The 20,609-nt window shown below is 35.4% G+C and overlaps 1 protein-coding gene across 1 annotated transcript in view; it reads right to left on the bottom strand.

The window, feature by feature from the left end:
- The window catches only part of TRHDE (thyrotropin releasing hormone degrading enzyme), a 405,203-nt gene that overhangs the window by 23,446 nt on the left and 361,148 nt on the right, over window positions 1-20,609 (bottom strand). The window contains exons 13-15 of the mRNA XM_060113303.1: window positions 19,485-19,632; window positions 17,515-17,612; window positions 16,941-17,048 (exon numbers count right to left, since the gene is read on the bottom strand). Of these exons, the coding sequence (XP_059969286.1) occupies window positions 16,941-17,048; window positions 17,515-17,612; window positions 19,485-19,632 (354 nt within the window). The remainder of the gene's footprint in view (window positions 1-16,940; window positions 17,049-17,514; window positions 17,613-19,484; window positions 19,633-20,609) is intronic.

The raw sequence follows: 20,609 nt of genomic DNA on the forward strand, positions 1-20,609 counted from the left end.
GAGATTCTTGATATTAGGATTACAGGGAGAGAGAATATGGAAATTGTTTATGAAAATGTGAATATCCCCATGGTCATTTCTCTTTAACTGCTGCCTCAGAAGTAAATCTTTTAGTGGAATTTTATCATGTGGGAAGAAAAGCTGGGTATGGTATACATTATAGAAAAGAACAGGGAGCTGGTATCTTCCTACAAGATGAATGGGGTAATGCTGAGCTCAAAGGAAGTGCCTTTATCTTTCTAAGGTACTGACTTTGCAGAAATGATTACCTAATTAATGTAACTTCTACTATGTTTTTTATTCTCCTCTCATTTTAAATAGCATGATGACAGAGTTCATTTGTATGATAAAAGTTTTGAAAGCATAAAAATTCAGTATATCATTTTGGAATAATTTATATTTTGCATTTTGGTGATATGTTTAAACCTTTTTTACCTTGCCAAAAGCAAATGCCTAAAAACTAAAAGCTTTGGGGTAGAAGTTAAAAAATTAAGCAGTGGAAAAATTAAAGGCATGTGTCTTTTAGGAAAAATTTTTTACTGAGTTAAATAATAATGGTGACGTAGTGGTATTTTAAAACATAGTAAATTGGTAATTATTAAATGGAAAATTGTGAAGTAGATTGGTAAATTAAGATAAATAACGGGAAACTTTCCAAAGATTTTGCTATGAAATTTTTCATTGTTGCATTGTATTTTAAGGTTAAAAATCAGGACTCATTTAAAATAACAATAAAGGACTAGTTTAAGATATAAATAGCAACTAAGAATGATATCATAGATTAATATTTAATGATATGGTAAAATATAGTATTTAATATGATGAAATATATTTTTAAGGACAGAGTGTAATATATATATATATATATAATATCACTGTGTTAAGTCTAAAGAAAAACATTAATGTGTACGTTAAAAGAGAGGCTGGAAAGATAAACAAGAATATTAACAACATTAGCCTCTGGGTTTGGGGATTTTAGGTAACTAGTGTTTTTTTTACTCACATATTTCAAATTTAATAATTTAATAACTTTTACAGTTACTTTGGAAATAACTACATTTATAAAGATAAAATTCTGTTACTTTTAGAATAAAATATATACCAATATAAAAAATGCTGTTGAATAATATATAGAAATAATTCTGATGATACAGTTAAAATATCTCCCAGAGGAAAATTATACTTGCTAAAAGAAAAAAAACACACTATTTTAAAATATAAATTTTGATGCTTAATCATGATATGGGTCTATTTATTTCTAAGCAGGTTCTTAGTAGACCTAATTTGGCCAGTAACTGCCTCCAGGACTGGGCAAGTCAAGGTCATTGCTTTGGGCTTTATTTTTTTAATCCTAATTGGACAAGGGCTAAAGTACATGAGTTCTAAGGTCCCTTCCTGCTCTGTTAGTACAAGTGTCTTTTCATTAGTGATTGTATTAACATTGAAATGTGGATTTAATTATTTTCAAAGACAATAAAAAGAATTCTCAAGTCACTGGCCTCTCGAAGAATACCTCTTTCTTTCAGTGGCACTACACATGCCATTGATATAGAGTGTGGCACACCATTTAATTAATTTTAATTAATTTTCAGTTCATTTGAAATATCATTTGCCTATTCTAACTAAAAATCGGAAGACAGCTTCGGTTGAGGCTTCCTCACCAATACTCCGTATCTTGCTCTGCCTTATAAGTACAAGCACTCTTACTTCTTTTGGGGCAGACAATCCTAGACTTTTAACTATCAGACTGAAAAATAACCTGCATTTACAAAGGCTGACCCTGTCCATCTTGTCCGCTACCCCCATCTCTCATTCTATCCAGATTTCTTGGTCCCTTGACTGCTGCTAAGAAAGCCATCCTGAATAAAAATTACAGCTGTTTAGAAGGAATGTGTGACTTTTTGCACCTACCTGTCTGTTTCCTCATCTGGAAAATGGGAATTATAATTCCTTACAGGGTTTTTACAATGATTAAATGAAACAATGTTTCATTTGATATTCACATGAAAACGGTGCATATCAAGGGTTCAGTATGGATTTTAGATAAATGTTGTGCATAGCCAAGTACAGGGGACATAGAAAATTGTCTAAATAGGTAGTAATAACATCTCTCCTCCTCATTACTTTTACTACTATTATTATTAGGATGCAGTGCCAACAAATATTCCTATCGTTCCCAAATGAGTACTGGACTGTAAAGAAAGCAAAAATAAAGTTTTTAGACAACCTTGCTAAAAGTGAATGAGTAATTATAAAAGTCACTACAGACACTACATCTCAAGTTTAAGGCATTACAATGAAATACACTTTTATAATTCCACCTGGCTTTACTGGTATACTTGTCAATCAAATACACTGCTGAATCTATACAGAAACCCTGGCAACCAAAGGACTATCGTTCCTTAGTATCTCTACAAGGCCCATGGCCAAGGAAGGACAGAATCCCAAGTGAAGTGTGCAGTTGGTGAGTGGCTGGAAGAACAGGAGACAGCAACGCTGTCAGCGGCACCTTTCATGCATCAGCTGGGGCTGCTCTGTTTCTGAAGAGTCTTCTCACTGGTGCCCGCACAGCCCGCTCATTCCCACTGAACCTGGAGCACGAAAAAACAAAATACCCTTTGGACCTCAAAACAAAATAGAGTTGGGGAAACCTGGTGGACAATAGACCAACTATATTTAAAATTACTGTGTTCTGAAATGATATTCCAAACCTCTTCACATTTTATTTTTGCATATTTGCTAAGAGGTATATGCTGCTCTTTCCATATGAAAGAAAAAGGATTGCTGGGAATGGGTGAGTCATTTTAACTCTTAATATCCCAAATGTATCCAGAGTGTATTTTAAGATAGCTGCACTCCTTTTAAATGGCTCTTATAATTAAAATAAATGTACTTTAAAAGAGACGTTCACTTTGCTTAAGCTGAAATAATATATATTACATTATATTTTAAACCTTTAAGTCCCTATATATACAGTAGCTATTATTTCTACTGGCTGGGAAGGGAAAGGGATGGAGAGGGTTAAGTTTCTGGGCTGTAAGACCACTTCATAAAATATAATAGCTAAAGCATAAGAACAAAAGAAACCAAGTGACTCAGACAACATTAAAAAGAAGAGGACAAGAAGAAGGAGACATCAAAGAAAAAGTAGAAAGAAAGAATGAACACATGAGACATGTACAGAGTGGCCAAAAAATTCAGAGTAAAAATGACAAAGACAGGCATGACAAAGACCTACAAAAAGGTAAAGGGGAAAAAAACACAGTGAGAGGAGAATTTGTGACTTGATTTGTTGAAAATTTTTCTTTGGCCTGGATTTTGAACACATTCTATTGAAAAGCCTAGAACAAAGTTATTTAACGTTTCACAACTCAGAACGCTTATGACATCCAGAATCAATTATACCCATAAGACCTCCAAAAAACTGAACTGGTTTATAACAAAGATAGAAAAATTAAGATATCCATGATGACTCACTTTAAAACAGTGAGCAGCAGGCTGCTAGCATAAACAGCTCTAAAAATATAATTTAAAACTTAAGAGGTATACAGTTGTAATAGAAGTTGTGAAATGGCTGATAAATTGCCCTATTTATAGATGCCTGTGTTACAGAGGAGATAAATTGTTTCTGGATAATTGCGTGCCTATTATCCGTGGCTTCCCAACGAATTTCAAATCTGCTCTATCCTGATACTTGAATATTTAAGCTTCTTCTTCACTTAGCTCAGGTCAGAGCACTGTAAATCTAAGTGCCTCCTATGATACGAAATCTAAATATAGATGGTGTTTTCTGAATCACAATGCTTAGGAATCAGTACTTACAGTTAACTTTTAAGATGAAAGATAATGATAGGAATGACACATTAGTTACAAGAGCAAATCCATAGCACTATTCCCATTCAAATCATGATCCAGGCTTCAGTGTTTATGAAAACTCCACTGGATGACATAGGGCTCCACCTGAACAAATAAATCTTGTTGCCCAGGAATAACTTACAGCAACAGTCATTGTCTTGAATTCTTCATACAAAGGTTGAAAATGGCACCAGTTTATTGTATCCATCAAATTACTACATCGACAAATGTATGGGTCTATGCAAATGAGGTTTATCTTCATTTCTAGTGCACTGTCAAGGTCACTGTGGTTAATAAGGCTGATTGTACAGCTTGGGAAGAATCAACTACAGCCATTTAGTTAATTCTTTAGGCATAACAAACTGTCATGAGTAGGCAATAATTAATATATTTTCCTCACTTGAAAGGTTTCCAACTAAAAGATTTTATTTGGCTAAAGTAAACTTTACTATTCTCTGTGTGTGTTTGTGTCTGTGCATTGACCAAAATGTAATTCTGTATGTTTTGTAATTTTGTTAGATTCACTGCATAAGAAAATGCTGTACTTTTTAAAAATAGAGAAATGTTCTTTTTCTCATCAAATCCTGGATGTTCTGTGGCTTCACTGAAATGCACTTTGATCCTCCTGTGAAAAGGCAGTGAAATCCATAAAAAACTTTATAATACATGTATGTATGCTAAGGAATAAGGATGTATATAATTAAATTTGATAATTAAATATAGTTATAAAAAATCTAGTCCTGTTACACAAGGTAAAATAAAATTACTGATTAAAAAAAGAAGCTGGGGTCTGGAGAAAGGGAGAATGGCAAGAGTGGATGAAAAAAGTTACAAAACAAGCTAGAAGGCCTATTTTGCATTGGGAGATAAGATAGCTGAGACAAACATACACTTTAAAAGAGTCAACTCAATGTTATGACTTTCTGAAATAAGTGAAATATATGTATGCACACATACATGTAATTGGCAGGTATTGGTCATAATGTTGCATGTGTATAAAGAAAAGGGGAAAACAGTGCACATTGAATGCCTGCACTGTATGTTCGTTTCAGCATAAAATAAGCAAGGTTTGCTTATATATGAAAATAAAAGTCACTTCAATTTTTTCTATTTGGTTTTTTAATTATAGAAAGAACCTCAAGTCGCTAGAAAGTAAAACAAAAAACCTCTTTCTAAATATTTAGATGTGAAGGGATTCTGAAACACGAGAATGGGTCCTTTGCTGTGAATTTTAAGAATATCTCTATATATTATTCTATCTTCATGCGATAGGTCACTCCCATCTTTTTTTCCTACACAAGTAAAAAAATAATATTCTGAGGAATCATCATATTAATTTTGTCTGAATTTTATGAGGAACAAGAAGAACCTCCCTTCTCAGTATCTTCTTTTATTCCTCCATTTCATGATGAAAATCTTAAGTAAGAACAGGGTGAAGTTAGCGAAAGTTAGAAGTCTTATTTGCTATCTATTGGTAGCACTCCTTGAAATCTCATCAACACAATACAAAATATTATGTACCAAGTTTTGATTGCAAGGCAGAGGCTAAAGTTGTGTGTATTAGTTTCATATGGCTGCCATAACAAATTACCACAAACTTGGTTGCTTAAAACAACAGAAATTTATTCTCTCACAGTTCTTATGGCCAGAAGTCCAAAATCAATGTGTCAGCAGTCTGCTTTCTCCTGGAGATTCTGAGGAATCTGTTCCATGCCTCTCTCCTAGCTTCTGGTGGATCTGGCAATCCTTCGCATTCCTTGGCTTGTAAATGCATAACTTCAATATCTACCTCTGTCTTCACATGAATTTCCCTCTGTGTTTCTCTGTTCTTTCTCTTCTGTCTCTGATACAGACACTCAACATTGGACTTAGGGTGCACCCTAAATCCATGCAGTCTCATCTCAAAATCATTAATTTAATTACATCTACAAAGATCCTCTTTCCAAATAAGGTCACATTCACAGATGGGGTTTAGGATTTAGACATATCTTTTAGAAGCCACTACTCAGTCCATGGAAGTGTGTGCATGTGCTTTTATTTCTCCTATTATTGCCAAGAAATTACAAGTCATCAGAGTTCTTTCTCACTTTCAGATATTTTAAGATATGGGTAACGCAAAACAATATTTGATGACTATGGAAGATCTTTCATCAACATGATCACAATATTGAGTAAATGCTATCATACTATCATTAGAAAGACTACCATGAGTTATTTTCATTTTGAGATAGAATAACTTATATGCATGAAATCAGTCCTAAGTTTTAATCACAAGGGGGAAAATAAATACAAAGGAAATGTTGTTGATGTTGCTGAAATAGTTTTCTCAGTGCTAATAGCAATGCTTATATTATTTTTGGAAAATGCAGAGGAAATTTCTTCTTTATAGTGGTTGGTAGTAGTAGCAATAAACCTTGTAATCAATGAATCTTGAATCCATCAGTATAACCTACTGTCTGTGAGTATGTAAGAATGTTTTGGAAGCTACAAATATTTTTGTTGGTGCTTCTGCTCTGGCCTAGTAAATAATAATGATTACTATTGTAAGTTTAATCACCACTGTTCCCTGTGTTGCCCATGTAAATCTATATTTACTTAGTACTCGTACTGTGATAAAGTCAGGCAGTTAAAATAGAGCTATTCTATAACTAATCAATAGGCGTATCTTTTGACAGATAACACAAAAGTTCAATAGTGTTATGCTTGAAATTGGTATAATATTAGGCAAACAATATTAGCATGATAGGAAAATTACTTTTGGCAGAAATGGGGGGAAAACCAATTATACTGAAAAGAAAAAAAGTTCAATTAAATCAAATTATTTTCAAAAGCACACCTCTGTAAAAATTAAAATACCCTGAAAAAATACTATTGACTATTTGCCTCTATGCATGACCGATAATATAATATTTTTAAGTAAAATGTCAGGAAAAGCCAAAAGGGTTGGGAAAAGGGAAATAAGTGTATGATTATTTCTGCATTTTAAATTAGAATATAAAATCGTTAATGCATTTAGATTACAAACTAAATGTGACTGTAAAAAAGTGAATAGAATTATGCACTTATATTAGCTCTCAATGTAATTAAAGTCCCTGCTACACTGAAAAGTAAATTAAAAACACATCCAAATTAGTTAGTCCTGCAAGTAGGTCATTCAGTCAAATAGTTATCTGATGACGAACTGAACTGAGCTAGCATGTATTGAATTCTCCAAATGGCAAGGACAAGTGGTAGTTTCAGTGTGATTCCAAAGAAGCATAGGGAGAAGAGAGATTATAAAGTCCTCTTCTACATTTAGTTATAGCCGCTCCTGAAGTAATCTTATACGTGACCTCTCCTTATACAAAATGTTAGTCAGGTAGTGATTGACTACGGGTTATGAAAAAGATTTTCAGTCTGACAAAGGAATTCACGATTGGATTAATTCACATAGCAAGCCCACTTACTACATTTCACATATGGCTTTTCTTCTCCATAGCTTACCAAAATACTTCTATTTGTTAACATACTCTCATCTTAGAAGAGAAATCCCCTTAAGATTTGATGAAGGAGCATAATCAATTAACGGGGATTTTTGCTCTTCTCAGCAAATAAAAACAAAACCACCTGATGAACTGAAAATGAAATTATAAAACTTCCAGAGGATGTTCTTGGGTCAGTATAGATTCTACCCAATCACCTAAACTTTTGAAAGTACCAAGACTTTAATCTTGAGAAATGATGTTGGGGAAGAAGGCCATTTTTTTTAGGTGACTTTTTCTTTTTAATTTTCATTGGAGTGTAGTTGATTTACAATATTGTCCCAATCTCTGCTGTACAGAAAAGTGCATCAGTTATACATATACATATGTCCACTCCTTTTTAGATTCTTTTCCCACATAGGTCATTACAGAGTATTGAGTAGAGTTCCTTGATTGAGTCACAGATGTAGAAAACAAATTTATGGTTACCAGGGGGGGAAGGGTGGGGGGAGGGATAAATTGGAAGACTGGGATTGACATATACACACTACTATATATAAAATAGATAACTAATAAGGAGGGCCATTTTTATACACTGTTCCTTCCTCTTAGCATCTCCTTTCCCTCTTTGCCTAGTGAACGTGTATCTTTCCTGTAGGCCTCAGGTCAGTTGTCACTCTGCAGGAATGTCAGCCTCACTGACAGGTCAAATTGTTCTTTTCTTGTAAATCTTCCTCTGGTTCTCAATACGCTAAAATCGTACAGTATTCATATGACATCTGATTAGTCTCAGTCTACCCCATTGGACGGTCAACTTCAGGCATGAAGAAACTGTGTCCTCTTGCTCATCACTGTAACCCGTGACTTTTAGCCTGATGCTTGTGATGCAGCAGTTACTCAGGGTAAGTTTGGTACATGAATCAAGCACTGTTGGAGTCTGAATTAATACCGATTAATCACATTAATAGATATTACTATGGAAAAATTACTTTATTTTAGAAATAAAGCTAAAAGTTAAAAACCAAGTTGACTCTGATCCAGCGATTCCATTACCCAAATGTGAGTGGTGAGCTTGGCCTTGTAATGCTGCATCCATCACAGGGAGGGACACAGCATGTTAAAGATTTTTTGTTTTAGCTTTAAAAAACTACTGAGGAACAAATTAATAATAAGATGTCGATGATGGTGATGATTTTGAAGATAATTGTGAATTATTCCAGAGGTTCCCATAACACTTTCTGCTTTAAAGAGTCTCTGTGCTGGAGTTATGCAGACAACAATTCATAATGAGGTGACTGGCCATAACTACTAAAATATAAAATATCTACGGAAGAAAGGTGATAGAAGGAAAGTGTTTATCCTTTAAGGTTGTTTTTTTTTCCCCAAGCATATGATAAAAGTAAACAAAAATACATACCCTTAAGTTTTACATTGTGGGAAACTAGCTGAAAGTACTTTTAAAATCTACATTACAAACATTCAAGTAGGTATTTCAAAATATTCTTCCCCTCACCCCAAAGGGTCTGTTATAAAGAACAATTAAGAGTGGAATTCTCACCCATGGTGCGTGAAGTTCTCTACTAACAATGCCTCAACTGTGCACAGTGTGAAATAAAGAACTAGCCAAATAAATTACAGTATAGGATGCTCACGTGCAAGTAAAAATGTGAACTAAAAATACAGGTCAATCAGTTTTAAGCTACTTAACATAATCCACTGGGACTATAAGTGCCTTTTGCAGCATACTTCCTAAATTCTTAGAAATTAAAAATTAAATAATTTCTGCTCCTCTGACCAAAAAAACCAGTTTCTATGTTTCCATGCCAATTGTTGGTAGGAGGTAAAGAAATACATAACTTGACTTGTAAAAGCAGTATTGCCTAACGTAGAAAAATAATGCTTTGAGTCAAATATTTGAAACATGAGAAAATTATAAAAACTATTTTGAAACTATTTTAAAAATTATTTTAGATATAAACTGCTTATTTTACAATGCAAGATAGAGGCAAGTAGTTGTATTTTTTGAGGGGAAATGACTTAAAGTAAAATTAAGAATTATGTAAGGTCTCTGGGGACATCTACAAGAAAAAATTTCAGACATAAGTCCTTAGACTATATACCATTTTTACATATCCATAGCTATAGATATATCTATATGTTTAAATAGATGCAACTTTTAAAATTTATAGTGGAAAGGATTAATAATAAGTGAAAAATATACAAAAATTGGCAGAAGAAATAAAACTTTTAGAATACACTGAAAATGTTCATCTTCAGGGCCGCTATTCCATGTTGTGATAGCTCAGTTCTTAGCCTTGAACTCCTTTCTATTCTCTCCCTGGACAATCTCATCTACTTCTCATTTCTACCTACATCCTAGTGCAGGGGTCTGCAAAATGAGGTGTTTGTACCTCTGGGGGTAAAGTAAGACTTTTCAACGAGTACCTAAGGATATGGGTAGCATTATGGCAGTCCATTTCCACATTCTAAACTCTTATATAGATAGTTCTTTTTTCATAAAAACCCTTCTCCCACTTTCTCTCACTTTCCAGGAGAGAGGCATATTTCTCATTCATTCATCTTGCATGTTTGGAGGGTGCATTGTACTGCAGTATCAAATAAAGAGAAAATTCTAAATATTGGTGTTGATATCTAGAAAATGAGTTTTCAATTTTTTAAAATCTCTGCTTCCATAAAATTTAAAGAAGGGACTGATCAAGCTGTCAGGTGATAATTAAATTTTGGTGATAGATTACTATGTGATTTTTGGCACAAAACTTGGAAAGATTTTGAAGAATTGTGTTACATTCCTGTAACAGAACAACTTCCATTCCCATCTATTTTCATTTATAAGGTTTTTCAACACTTTAACATAAAAATATGAATAGAATTGATGGTGAAACTTTCTCATTCTAGCAGTGAGCAATATTTATCTGTGAGTATATAAACTAATTGGAAAAAAGGCCAATTTCAATTTTTACTTTTATATTTAACAATTTTTATTTTCATGTTTAGAAATTATTTATCAAAATTTGCAATGTATTTATGTGATCAAGTATATACAGTAAACAATTGTAATGAAAACCCAATTTAGAGGAAAAGAAACGTAACAGGCTTTTATGATGACGTGAAAAAATTTGTGTGTGTATGTCTATGTGTGTTCTGTGTATTTTTTTCACTGCAGAGAAGTATGATAGGGTGATCCAAAAAAGATTTTGAAGCAAAAATATATTATATTAGAACATAATTTGAGGGAGGAGAAAAGATTGTGAAATTTGTGACTAGTAAATAAGAACATAATCGTATTTTTAAATGTCTAATGATAGTTATAAAATAGCTATGGGGCTTCCCTGGTGGCGCAGTGGTTAAGAGTCCACCTGCCGATGCTAGGGGACACGGGTTCGTGCCCTGGTCTGGGAGGATCCCACATGCCGCGGAGCGGCTGGATTCGTGAGCCATGGCCGCTGAGCCTGCGCGTCCGGAGCCTGTGCTCTGCAATGGGAGAGGCCACAACGGTGAGAGGCCCGTGTACAGCAAAAAAAAAAAAAAAAAAAAAAAAAATAGCTATGATGTTTCAAATCCACTGTATACATTTAAAGGTCTTGAAAGAATTTTATTGAAAAAAATCTTTATTTACAATATGCTGGAATTTAAATCCTTGCAATTATTTATTTATTTGTTGGTTTGTTTAATAAATTTATTTATTTATTTTTTGGCTGTGTTGGGTCTTCGTTGCTGCGCACGGGCTTCCTCTATTTGCGGCGAGTGGGGGCTACTCTTCGTTACGGTGCACGGGCTTCTCATTGAGGTGGCTTCTCTTGTTGCGGAGCACCGGCCCTAGGAGCGCAGGCTTCAGTAGTTGTGGCATGTGGGCTCAGTAGTCGTGGCTTGTGGGGTCTAGAGTGCAGGCTTAGTAGTTGTGGCTGGCACACGGGCTTAGTTGCTCCGCGGCACGTGGGATCTTCCCGGACCAGGGCTCGGACCTGTGTTCCCTGCATTGGCAGGTGGATGCTTAACTACTGTGCCACCAGGGAAGCCCCAAAGCCCCTCTTGCAATTATATAAATGTACGATAAAAGTTTTAGATTTAGACTGAAAAATGTCATTTTAGGCAATTCATATGCATAAAAGTTTGAGCCCAAGGGATTATCCTAGTAAACTGTCATCAAATGCCTTCCTTTCTCTTACTTTTCTTTTTGCTCCGGACGCGCAGGCTCAACGGCCATGGCTCACGGGCCCAGCCGCTCCGCGGCATGTGGGATCTTCCCAGACCGGGGCACGAACCCGTGTCCCCTGCATCGGCAGGCGGACTCTCAACCACTGTGCCACCAGGGAAGCCCTCTCTTACTTTTTATATTAACTCCTGTCTCTCTTCCTTCCTCAGTCATGTTCAAATATGTCCCCTTCACTTCATTTCCAACACCAGCACTCAGGGCCGGAAGTCTTCCCTGATCTCTCTGATCTGGTCAAATTCCTACAGGACAGTCTCTCAGAACACCACAGACCTCTTCTTGGTTGCACTCACCTGAGTTTCATTTTTAGCTTTATGTGATTATTCTGAACAATTTCTGTCTCCCTCCTACACTCCCTCCTTGCCCCTGCATTCATCTTTAGGATGGGTAAGGGCACGGACCACATATTCTCAATGCCAGTCAGGCGGCAGGGGCTGGCATTGCTTGAATGAAGGAATGCTGCCTTCCAAGTGTCTAGCACAGTGCCTGATACATCATAGCTGCTCAATACATACTTATCGAATACATGAATAAATGAACATATATCCCCCTTTAACTATATAATCAAAAGAGAACCCAAAGTGGACACATTGTGAGGAAACTGTATGATTTATGTGCAAGCACAGTGAGTGTGAAATTTTGGACTGTTGGAGCTGATGGAAGCACTAGAGATTTGTTCTCACTTTAGAAACAGGGTTGAAATTTGGAGCCATTAACAGACTTGTCTTATCCTACAGCTGCCTAATGACAAACTAGGAGCAAACCTAATTCCTCACCCCAGCTCACTGGAGGTTTGGGCAGCCCTGCCCTTTCCACTACTCCACATAGACTCCGTGCTGTGTTCACTCGTCTGCAACAGGACTATGCTGGTATCTGACCACTAAAATGGCAGATCTGGATGGTATAACTTTAGCCTACGAAAACTTGTAGTAGGTCGATGTACAGTAAAAAGAATACAAAAAGGAGTGTAAAGAGCAGAGGTAATAGGACCACAATAACTTGGAAACGTGGGCAATAAGTTAGGATCTATGTTTTCAGGGAAGAAAACATGAGGTTTCTGAACCGAACACACACAGACCATAATGGGAAGAGCCCTTTGTCCCTCCACCTTTACGTTCTCACATAAGTAAAGCAAATATTGATGGATAGAGAGCAGACACAAAGGAAAGGAGCTTAACTGGAGCTCTTTACACTATGAGATTAAAAAAAAATGCTATGGCTGGTGGAGGGACATGTACTGTAAATAGCAGCTGATTAAGGGGAGGAAAGAAAATGTAACATTTACCCAGAGGCCAAGACAGCCAGTATTTCTTAAAGCGGGGAGAAAAGGGCAAATGTCCCCCTGCTCCTAATTGAGAGTCTCTATGGTAATGTTTTGTTTTTTATTTTATGTTACAGGTCACATCCTTATGTCCTCAAAACTGATAGAGGGTTAAGTCTAATATTGAAGGCATTCTATCAATGTCCTATTCTGTTCTATTCTACACTGTTCTTACTTTCCCTATCTAAAATTCATACCACTCATTACTCGGGGGGGGGGGGGGGCGGTCAAAACAAGTATTCAATAGCAGGCAACTTCAAAGATGATTAATGTTGTATAATTTCCTATAAGCGTCAGATATTATATAGGCATTATTTTACATACCTCTCACTACTTGTTTGGTTGTTAGTAGTACTGCCACTTTTCAGATGATGAAACCAAGTGATTTTCCTAAGTTAATTTAGTTGAACAGCTGCAATTTGATCACGGTGTCTTTGACTCTGAAGACCATAACCGTTCCTAATACCAACGGTTCCCAAAGTGTGGTCCCCAGATTAGCAGCATCAGCATCACCTAGAAACTTGTTATAAATACAAATTCTTGGGCCCCATTTCACCTACCGAATCAGAACTCTGGAGGTGGGGCTCAGCACAAACTGTTTAACAAGTCCCCCAGTGATTCTCGTGCACAATCAGGTTAGAGACCACAGGCTTATACAGTGTAGCATAAAACTTTTGCTTAAACTCACTGCAGAGAGTACTTGAGTTCTCTTGGGTGTCTTTTTTGCTTTTCTTTTTTTGATCATTTTTGAACAAACATCTATTACTGATGTATGGAAATTTGATATACCACCACAGAATTACCGGCAGTAGGGGTAGAAAGTAGACAGGCTAGGGACGGAAGCCCAGATCTGCCACCTATTGTTATATAATCTTGGCAAGTTGCATAACCTTTGTAAGTTTTGGATTTCTCTTCTGTAAAACTGAAAATAAAAATGACGAGATCATGCACCAAAGGCACTTAGCCCAATCCTGAAATGTAATAAATACTCAATAAAATAGATATAGTTTTCATTATGATGATCATTGTTAAAGACAATAATATTGGTAACATTATAATTAATTGTATGAGTAGTGAAGCTTATTATTGCTGTATTATGTATGCTGCAAAGCTCCAGGGATTCTCCTCTACTTACAAATTTTATTATAAAATGGCCTTAATTTTTTCAGTTTCAAAATGAATTTCCAATTAATTTCAGTTCACTAAACATTTTTAATTTCCCACAATGTACAAGGTATTCTTCTCTTTTAGGGTATCTTTTAAGTAGGGTATTGATACCAGTTATCAATTTATATGTTAGGGAATGGATATCACCATTGAATACTTTTTTAAAATTAAACACTTTAAATCTTTACTGTGTCTTGGCTTAAAGCTTTATTGGAAGATTGGGACTGACATATACACACTATTACATACAGAATGGATAACTAATAAGGACCTACTATAGAGCACAGGGAACTCTTCTCAATACTCTGTAATGACCTACATGGGAAAAGAATCTAAAAAAGAGTGGATATATGTATATGTATAACTGATTCGCTTTGCTGTACACCTACCTGAAACTAACACAAGACTGTAAATCAACTACACGCCAATAAAAATTTTTAAAAAAAGAAAAAAATATCTTTTCACATTATTTGAATAATAATACATTATCACAAAATTAAGAGCTGTGTCAATTGTGGACACATTTAACTTCAGGTTAAATTTTTCTTCAAAGAAAATCGCATATTGCTCTATTGAGACCCCTGGACAGTTAACTGTACAATCTCGACAGTGCTTTAATACAGACAGTTTCAAATAATAATTCACTTGCAGTAAAAATATATCCCCTCTATTTTACTCAGTGAAGCTCAGACCAATTAGTTCTTGTTTATTTGCACCAACCAGTGAAAGAAACCAATTTCTGTCCCTTTTATTATGCTTTTTTTTTTTTTTTTTTTTTTTTTTTTTGCGGTACGCGGGCCTCTCACTGTTGTGCCTCTCCCGTTGTGGAGCACAGGCTCTGGACGCGCAGGCTCAGCGGCCATGGCTCACGGGCCCAGCCGCTCCATGGCATGTGGGATCTTCCCGGACCGGGGCATGAACCCATGTCCCCTTCATCGACAGGCGGACTCCCAACCACTGCGCCACCAGGGAAGCCCTATTATGCTTTTTATCCATACAAAAAGGCTTTCATCTTTTCTGTCTTTTTTTTTAGAGTGAAATTCTCAGTCCTCACTACCTCCTCTTGTAGCTGGTGTTTTCAAGATCTTTTTATCATTTGTATTGTTCTCTACCGGATGCTTGGTGATTTGTCTCTTTTCTGAAATGTGGCATTCTGCTGAACTTATTCCCCAACCACAGACTAACAAAACAGGAACATAGCTCAAATCTGTCTGTATGCATGACATCACCATTACAGTTCAACACAATGTAGCATTTGAATATTTTAACAGGGCTCAGAATGTCGACTCATTCAATGTATCATCCACTGTAATTCTTGAATTTTTCTCACTGCTGCTACCATCTCTAGCTTTTCATTGCACGTTTTGGTTCCATTACCCTGCCCTGCACCAACTTTCCATTCCATTTTCCTGAATCCAATGCCACCTATTCGACCTATATCCCCAGTATATCAAGATCAGGCTCTATAGTAACACAGCACCCCAGAGGTTGCAATCCCTGCTACTTCCATGACTCCTTGTCCTTTAGATTTATTAGCATAAATACATAGCATCTCTCCGACCAAAAATTTTTAGTATACAACTACATTACCCTTGGAGGGTTTTTTCAGATGATTTTTAAGTTTCCAGTTAAACAAAACCAAGCAAACAAACAAAGCTTACTGGTCTGTTACTTCAGGCACATTTAAAAAGAAACCTAGCCCTCCCCTTAATTGACTCAATTTAAGAAAGTTAAACTCAGCACCAAGAACAGGAGTACATTATTGTTTTATTATTGAGCTGTCATCCCCGAAATATAGATTAAACCTCTGATCTTCACACACAGGTAGCTCAGTGAGTATCATGTACCCTCCCTGCAGGAAGTCACTTGTATATGCTGGTTCGTGTCATATGGTTGGTCAGTTGAGTAAACCTTAGTAAACACAGAGTTAGTTTCATTTAGCAGGTTTACTTGCCCAGTTACAAAAGAAAGCAAAGCAGGAGAATATAAAAATGATGAAGGAAATAACAAAAGAACCTTAAAATATTAGGCCCCAATTTAATTATTTTACCACGAATAAATGACAGGGTTATCAAAACTGAAATGAGCTGACACTTTCATCTATAGGAGAATTATTGAAGTGATTGGTGGTTCAAGCTCACAAATCAAAAATTGCTGCACTCCTGGGCTTTCCTGGTGGCGCAGTGGTTGAGAGTCCGCCTGCCGATGCAGGGGACATGGGTTCGTGCCCCGGTCCGGGAAGATCCCACATGCCGCGGAGCGGCTGGGCCCGTGAGCCATGGCCGCTGGGCCTGCGCGTCCGGAGCCTGTGCTCCACAACGGGAGAGGCCACAGCAGTGAGATGCCCGTGTACCACAAAAAAAATAAAAATAATACTATGAAATATTTTTAACCTCACATTATGTATTAAAATACTGTACTGTGAAATTCCAAGATACAAGTTTAAGGTTTCTGTCAAAGGTCACTAAAAGAGTAAAGGTTTTTCATAACCTTTTTGTTTTCAATTTTTAATATTAACATTTGCTACGCTACTTCATTTATATCAAATGCTCACAGTTGTTTTATAAATACCACAACCTTTCTAAAGAACCTTAGAGTTTGACCTAAATTTAATTATTTTGTTCTCATGGGATAGCAAAGCTATCAAAATTTAAAATAAGGCGACACCCTATATTTGAAGAATAAGTCTGGATTAAGAAAGGTAGTTTAAAACTACATAAAACATTCCAAAGATATGTGTATTGTGGCTTTCATGCTGTTGCTTTGTAAGCTGTGAACCTGAAACAAAGTTTTGCAGTGTTTTTTTCTTGTCTTGTTTTTCTCCAGTTGATAAATGGAATGTGTCCACTGAGAATCTGAAAGTAGTATAAATCATATCAGAAATACAGGATTTGGTTCAACTTACCTGTTTCTGTTGCTGGAAATCCAATCTGAAATAAGCGTTGATGCCTGTTGGTGACAGTGCTTGTTGCCAAAACTACATGCGAGCATTATAACTTCTCTACGTAGCTCTCTGGGTATCATCAAAAGGAAAAGAAAAATTAACAAACGGTGTTAATATCTAGAGAGAAAAGGAAACTCATTACACTACATTACAGTAGATAAGTAAATAATTAGCACAAAGTTAATTTTCAGATATAGAAATTCCATTTTGCTGAGCAAGAGATAACTAAGCAGGGTAGAAGTTATACGTAAAAAAGTCTTCTCTGGAAACAGTACTATAGTGAGGGGTATGGGTTCAGGTCTCAACTTTACTGATAGAGGCAGATCTTAAATTAAAACACGGCAAAGAAAAGCCTTTCTTCTCAGTACCAGGCGGTGGAAACTGTGCTGCCCATCAGAAGTCCTCCCAGGAGAGGGAAATGAAAGATGCAGGATGAAAGTAAGGTCGTCTCATGCTGCTAAAGTCACAGTGGTTTTAGTGGTGTGTTACTGTACAGTTCTGGGGGAAAAAAGCAAATAAGAAAATAAAACCATACTCATGTTGGTAGGATGCTTGAACAAGAGATCCATTAAAATTGTTTTTTGGCCAACCAAGCTTGATGTACGTTGTTGCAACTTGCTTTAAAATATATTCCTAAATGGGGGGAGGGGGTAAGAGAAAAAAAGATAATATTTTCAAATCGCTCCATGCTGACAATTAAAATTATACAGTAAAATTAAAATATTTTCTAAATGAACCAACTTTGAAATATCAGTAAAATTATGGACATGGTAATGCTCTATTATAATTTTATTCAACTTGATATTTCAAATATAGAAAATTAGTGTAAAATACAGTTGCAATGATGGAAGTCTACTCTTTACTTCCTACTGAACAATTAAGTAATTTGCACTATTAAATATTTGAGATGATAATTTTTGCAGCAGAACAAGAAAAGTGAGGAATATTGATAATTAATCCATACATACATATATACAAATGTATGTAGATATAGTTTATGAAAATGAGCACCTAATATTTATGTGTTTTATGTCAATAGACCATATTTAATGCAAAACTGTGCTATAAGTCCAGTCAATAGCCTAGCCTTTTTGAACATGACGTACACAGAACACTCTTCAGTAAAATGATGTGGGATTTCAAAGTCAAAATCCATTCATCTAATGATATATTTAAATATCAGTAGCAAGGTAAGATATGCTCTCTTCACTTTAATGTGGTCCTTGGATTTTGTCAATGGAACGAAAGCACTGGAATTACAGTAAAAGCAATTCTTAACTTTTATTGAAAATGAGGTGTCTGATATGATATACTCTTCTAAAGTACAAATATATACAAAAATATATTTTGCTTTACATAAGTTTAATATTGCAGTGTCTCTGTGTTAAGAAGAAAAGAGTAATAAGTCCTTCTCTAGCAGATAAAAATTATACCGTAACTGTAATGATACATTTCCACACATGTCTGTTTCAAGGGCTTAGACAAAACTAACAACAATGAACAGTCAAGCCAGGATTATTCCCATTTAAAAAAATATTAAAACAGAGGTGCTTTCATGTAGGTTTAGGATAAAATAGAAAGAAGCAACTCTTATGGACATCACACAGTTTAGATGGCTCTAATAAACAGATTTCATGTCATAGCAATCTAGTCTCGAGTCATTCCAAATGCGTAGGTTAATTAGCAGAGCCAGTATGTCATAAATTAGGATGATTTTATAAGACACAGGGCAGAGTCTTGAAATAACTAAAAAGAAATAATTAGTGCCTAAAGGTGACAGGAGTTACAGAGACATATTCTCATATGCAAAGCTTCACTGGTGATAAGAACTTTTGGAATCAAAAGCTCATTAGCAGTACTTAATCCTAATCTTATTCAAAATGATTATTACATTAGATTAGGTGGTGTCAGCAGTGCAATTCTGGTTTTCCAGTCTTCAAGCTTAGAAAATCTGGTCAGGTAACATTTTGGAATGTTTGTCATGTCTTCAGGTCTATTTGGATTATCTGTTGTTTGCTCTCCTATATCCCCTTAGACCCAATTATGAATGGGCTTTGGCCTCAATGTTGATCTTATCCTTGTTAATTAAGGAAGTGAACTGAATTTACTATGTCCTTTTGGTTAAAAATAATGACTAAGAATCTTTACTGAAACTGTCTATGTTCTGTGAAGATCTTTGGATCCCTCTCCCCAGGTTAAGTCCTTTGTGAACACAGAGCCCTTTAACTCTAGGGAAGTAAGTTTGAACTTTAAGGATGTGCCATGTGTATTTGTTCTTAAATTCTGAGGCATTTAAGCTTAATTGACACTTTTAGGCTAGAACAAAAAGTAGCGTGTATTACATTTCTTCTTCAAGAATTTGCCATTAGTGTTGCACAGAAGATCAGGACAAAAACAGCACAAATTAGAAGGAACTAAAATAACTCAGGATCAGTTGAATATAGTAGATAATGAGAAAACAGTTTATCTTCTGAAAATAAGAAAGAAGAAAATATATCTTTTTACATTGAAGACATTGTATTTCTCCATGCGGTCCAGTAATTTATCTAGAGGATAAAGAGCTCGGCTGGCGGCGTGCCAAGGAAGAAAATCCTTCTCCTCAGACAGGTATCTGATAAGCTCCAGGGGAATATTCTGAGGCAAATAGCCAGCTCTGCACAGCCAAAAAAGTTAATGTTAATTATATGCAGAAAATATACATGATGATGCAAAAATGAAGATTTTACTTATGCAAATAAAAGGCAGAAAGCAAGATTCATCACAGTATAAAGAAGCCATACTCAGTACTATAAAAATAAAATTACTCACTTTTTAAATATAGTCCTACTTAGGATGCCAGTGTCCCTTAATACATACAGAGTTGGGGAGTTAAAAATTTGAATGAGCACAAAAATATCAGAATGCATGTTTTTAAAAAGGAAAGAATTGTGGAATTTGAATAAATCAACTCTAGGTATTTTCCTTCACAGAAACATTTCAGCAGTCACAAGTAATTGAAAATAATTGATTACTGAAATGAAATTCTGGTTTCTCAATGGATTCTCTTTACTTTTCATGTAGCTCTGTATATTTAATCCAGGTTGTTTTCAAAAGGATAATCAAATTAAAATAGCAATTTACAGTTTTGACTGTATCTATGTTACATTACCATACAAGCATTTTTCAAACCTTCCTGTTTAAAAAATAAATGCTTTCTATAACACTTATGAAGATCAGAGTTAGATTTTAAGTCCAAATTACAAAAATGTTAAAGAAATAGACTCTTCCCATTTATTATTTTCAATAGGTTCTGCGTCACTGTGGGGACCAATGTCAGATTCTTTGGAAAATATGAAACTATAGCTTTTTAAAGTTATTTGAACACATGCTGCCCACATTTAAAGAGGGTATATCCAAAAGACGATCCAAAAAGAAGTGACTACATATAAATTCTACAGTAGATTGCATATAAAATCCTTGCAAATCAAAGCAATATAAATGACAATACACTATGTATCTTACTGAATTTTTTTTTTACATTAATAATCAACTGAATGCAGACTTTTAACACAGGGGATGGGTAAATATGAAAGCAACCAAAGCCTGGTTATCTTCTTTACCTACATTTCACACCATTATTCTCTGTCGTGT

Source organism: Mesoplodon densirostris, chromosome 11 (assembly GCF_025265405.1).
Source record: "Mesoplodon densirostris isolate mMesDen1 chromosome 11, mMesDen1 primary haplotype, whole genome shotgun sequence".
NCBI classification, from domain to species: domain Eukaryota; kingdom Metazoa; phylum Chordata; class Mammalia; order Artiodactyla; family Ziphiidae; genus Mesoplodon; species Mesoplodon densirostris.